General features: G+C 62.8%; 1 protein-coding gene across 1 annotated transcript; it reads left to right on the top strand.

Annotated features, from left to right (window-relative positions):
• Nucleotides 1–1,772: 1,772 nt before the first annotated feature.
• Nucleotides 1,773–2,543, top strand: LOC116420096 (proline-rich protein 2-like). The gene has a single exon (XM_031943653.1). It carries the CDS (start codon nt 1,773–1,775, stop codon nt 2,541–2,543), a length of 771 nt encoding a protein of 256 aa, XP_031799513.1.
• Nucleotides 2,544–3,923: the final 1,380 nt, after the last annotated feature.

Genomic DNA, 3,923 nt, shown 5'->3' with positions numbered 1-3,923 from the left:
TGACTGTGTGTGTGACCGTGTGAGTGTGTGTGACTGTGTGTGACCGTGTGAGTGTGTGTGACTGTGTGTGTGTTTGTGACACTGTGTATGTGTGTGTGTAAATGTATATGTCAGAGTGTGTGTGTGACTGTGACACTGTGTGTGTGTGTGTGTGTGTGTGTGTGTGTGTGAGCACCTGCAAAACCCTGGGCATGAGCTTCCTCTCACTTTCACCTCCTGCCAGACTTGGAGACCAGAGCAGGTTAAACAGACTCGGAGGCCGGGCGAGATCCTACGTGTGGCTACACGAACGGTTCCCGGCCGGGTTTGCGGGTTTCGCTGTAGGAGTTTCCTCCCTTTGGCTGGGAGCAAAATAATTCAGTGCCCTGGGCTGCCGGGGACAAGGAGGAACCCGGAGGCCATCTCCCCCCCCCACACACACACGTCACTGCTCACACTCCTGCGGGAGCCTGAGAAAAGCAAAGGGAAAGATCCTGGAAGGTTGTGGAGGTCACAGGTGAGGACAGAAAGGGATGGAAGGGACTGGCGGCTGCTCCTGATGGATCAGCATTTATTAAGCGCCTACTATTGTTTTAGAAGGAAGACCTTCTCTAGGAGAAGAAGCCGGGAGATACCCACACGGCCCCATGTAAAAGCTTGCCCGGCCCCTCTCAGGGCTCGGCTCTGGTCTCGCGCTCCCCTTGGAGGGGAGAATAAGGCATCCAAGAGGACTGGGAGGCGTCTCTTGTTTCTCTCTGGAACACGGAGCTGAGAAAGAGGCCCTGGTTTTGTTTGTCCCCTCCCCACCATCGATCGGCCTTTTTTCCATCTCCCTCTCAGAGGACTCTCCAAGGGATCCGGAAATGATGCCGGGCCTGCGAGTCTCCTGCCTGGAGCCAAGCCCCTGTCCCCAGCTGGTCTGTCTGTAACAGGTCTGGGTTCGCATCCAAGTCTTGTCACCTGTCTGAGCTCTCCTGGCGCACAGTAGGGCTTGCTGACTGACTGGACGTCTTAGCAAAGTTACTGACTCGGTTTCCTAACCTGTAACGGGCAGACAGGGGAGAGGGTCACTTCGAAGGGCCTTTCCAGGCCCAAGCCTTTGAGCTGGGATAGATTTTCCCCACAAATGTCCCTCAAATTTTCAAAGAACAGTCGTCCCTCTCTCTTCGGGGCTTCCAAGGTTGTACTTTCTACACATTATCTCGATTTCTATCTGCACATTATCTCCATTGGTCCCTTTTTTATTTTCAGCGCACATTTCTTTCCGAATCACGGTGAGAGGCAAAACACAGAACAGAAGGGGAAGCCACAGGAGAGGGAAAAGCGGGGAAAAGGAGTGAATTCACCATGTGCGTATTTATATCCAGTCTCCCCGGCTCTTCTCCCGGACGCAGGCGGCGTTTTCTCTCGGTGTCAGTCCATCTAAATCTCTCCGGGCCTGTCTAAGCCAGCCTGCCCGTCGTTGGTGACAGAACAGCAGGGTTCCCCGACCTCTGTGCCCCGGCTCCGGCGCCCCCAGTGTGGGGCACCTACCCATTTTCCAGTTCTTTGCCCCCCAAGAGCCGCCGCACGCGGGGATGGGGACCCGGGCTGGGACCCGGACCCAGCAGCGGCCCCGCTGGGTCCGAGGGCGCGGGCCCTTCCCTAGCGCGCTGGGCAAAGCTCCGGGTCCGATCTGTGGCCAGCCAGCCTTACAAACCGCGGCCCGAGCGCTTTCCTGCCCCCGTTTTACAGACCAGACAACTGACTGTTCTTCCCATTTCACAGAGGAGGAAACTGAGGCATCTTAGTGGATGGCCGGGCGACACCCAAGGACCATCCCACGGTACGAACCCACCGAACACGGACCCGTCTGCCAGGCCTCGGCCGCTCCCGGCTCCGGCGTCACTGTGGAGCCCCCGCGCCCTCCGTCCTTCCCCGGCCAGGCCCGAGCCGCCCCGCCCCCGAGCCTCTGCCTTCTTTCCCAGGGGGCTCCGGCGGCTTCGAGCCCGGGCAGGGGCGTCACGGGCACAGGGCGGGGTCCCTCGGGCTCCTCGCACAATCCCAACGTGCTTTCCAGAAGGGACGGGCCACCTCAGCTCCACCAACGATGTAGCAGCGGCCCCCACGGCCCCCGCGCCTCCCGAGACCCCCGCGCCCCCCGAGACCCGCGCGGCCCCCGCGCCTCCCGCGGTCCCCCCGCGGCTCCTGCGCCTCCCGCGCCCCCCGAGACCCCCGCGTCCCCCGAGACCCGCGCGCACCCCGCGCCTCCCGCGCCCCCCACGCCCCCCGAGACCCCCACGTCCCCCGCGCCTCCCGCGCCCCCCGCGCCCCCTCCCTTAGCCATCCCCTCCCCCCTCGGCCCAGCACTGCTGCGGCTCCAGGCCGCCCCTGCCGGAGGCTCCGGGAAGCGCCCCTCGCTGGGGCCGGGGAAGGTGGGGGAGGGGCCGGGGCGCGGTGACTCAGGCCGCCCGGAGGCAGGGCGGGGACGAGGGAACCAACTCCAGATGTGCGCCCCTCCCCCCACATCTGGCCGGGGAACCACCCAGCCTCCCACTCCGGGCCGCGTCCCCCCCCTCCCCTAAACCGCCGGGGCTGCAGGATGTCGGGGTGAGTCACGCTTCCTGTGCCCTCCCTGGGAGGCCCGGCTCGGCCCCCACCCCCACCCGCAGCCCCCCGCCTCCGACCGCGGCCGAGGGTGGCAGCCCGCAGGCGCGATGCCCCGGGCATGCAGTGAGAGCTTAATAAAGGCTTTAGCTGAAAGGCCCTGCCCCGCCGGAGCTTCCACCGCTCCTTCCCGCTCCCGCACCGGGGCCTGGGCCTGCCGCGGTTTGCAGGAAAGCTAAAGCTCCCCAGTAGCACAGCACCGGCTCCTTTTAACAAGCAGCATTTATGTGGCACCTACATGCCTCCCACGGAGGCAGCATTTATGTGGCACCTGTGTCCTCCACCATCAGCTGGCTCATTACAATCTCTTACAGGACAGGATCCATTTGGGGCCGGTTCCTCCCCTTCCCCCCAGCACTCAGAACACAGCTGGGGCTTAATAAAAGCTTGATTGAATTGCCATGGAAACGGGAATCCTTGACACTATCGGGCACTAAGGATCCTAAAACATTGCCAAGGTGACAGGTTTTATCCCAAGCCCACCCCACAGCCCAGATCACAGCCCAAGTTTCAGACCTCTCTGCGGGGAGCCGAGTTCCGGTTCTGCCACAAACCCAGCCCCCTCAGACTAGGTGTCCCATCCCTTGGGGGTACAAAGTCAGGCCTGGGCCGGCCACTGCTGGGGGAGCTGAGGGGAGGATACCCCGTGTCAGCCAACTCAGGGAGAAGTCAGGGAACTTTCCTGAGAGGTCCCCCCCCTCCATTAAATCAAGGAATCTGGGGTTGGAGGTGAGCACGGGACCTGCCCGTCAGCACCTGGGACAGGCCCAGGCCCAGGCCCAAAGCCTGCCAAGGACTGCGATCTCATTTAGGGGAGACCCTGCAGCTGAACCCTTAGGCCCTTTTGGGGGAAGAAAATGGAACTCGAATTCTCCTTTATCAAAGGGGCAAGCCCAGGCAAAGTGAGGAGGAGGGGTGGGAAACATGCAGGCTGCAGGGGGAGCCAGACAGGTTCAGGGAGGTGCCCGCTCCATCCATCTCTGGGGCTGGGGCACACCCTGGCAGGCTGGTGATCCGGCCCCTCAGCCGCTGGGGGCACAGCACCTCAGCAGGAAGCCGGGAGGCCACACACACATCTGGGCTGGCACAAATGGCACAGCCCCAACCAGTAAGGTCAGAAGCGGGCGCCCATCTCCAAGGAACCACCCAGGCCTTTGCTCACCAATCCCCCGTGCCAGAATGGCGTCAGGCCAGGGCAGGATGCCCCAGGCCCGGGCTTGGAGGCCCTCCGATTGGCTCAGACAGAACTGGGGGTTGGGGTACGCGGCCAAAGAGAAGCACTGGGGGGGGCTCAGTGT

Source organism: Sarcophilus harrisii, chromosome 6 (assembly GCF_902635505.1).
Source record: "Sarcophilus harrisii chromosome 6, mSarHar1.11, whole genome shotgun sequence".
Taxonomy (NCBI): Eukaryota; Metazoa; Chordata; class Mammalia; order Dasyuromorphia; family Dasyuridae; genus Sarcophilus; species Sarcophilus harrisii.
Note: the sequence above shows the minus strand (reverse complement) of the source record. Positions and strands in the feature narration are given on the sequence as shown.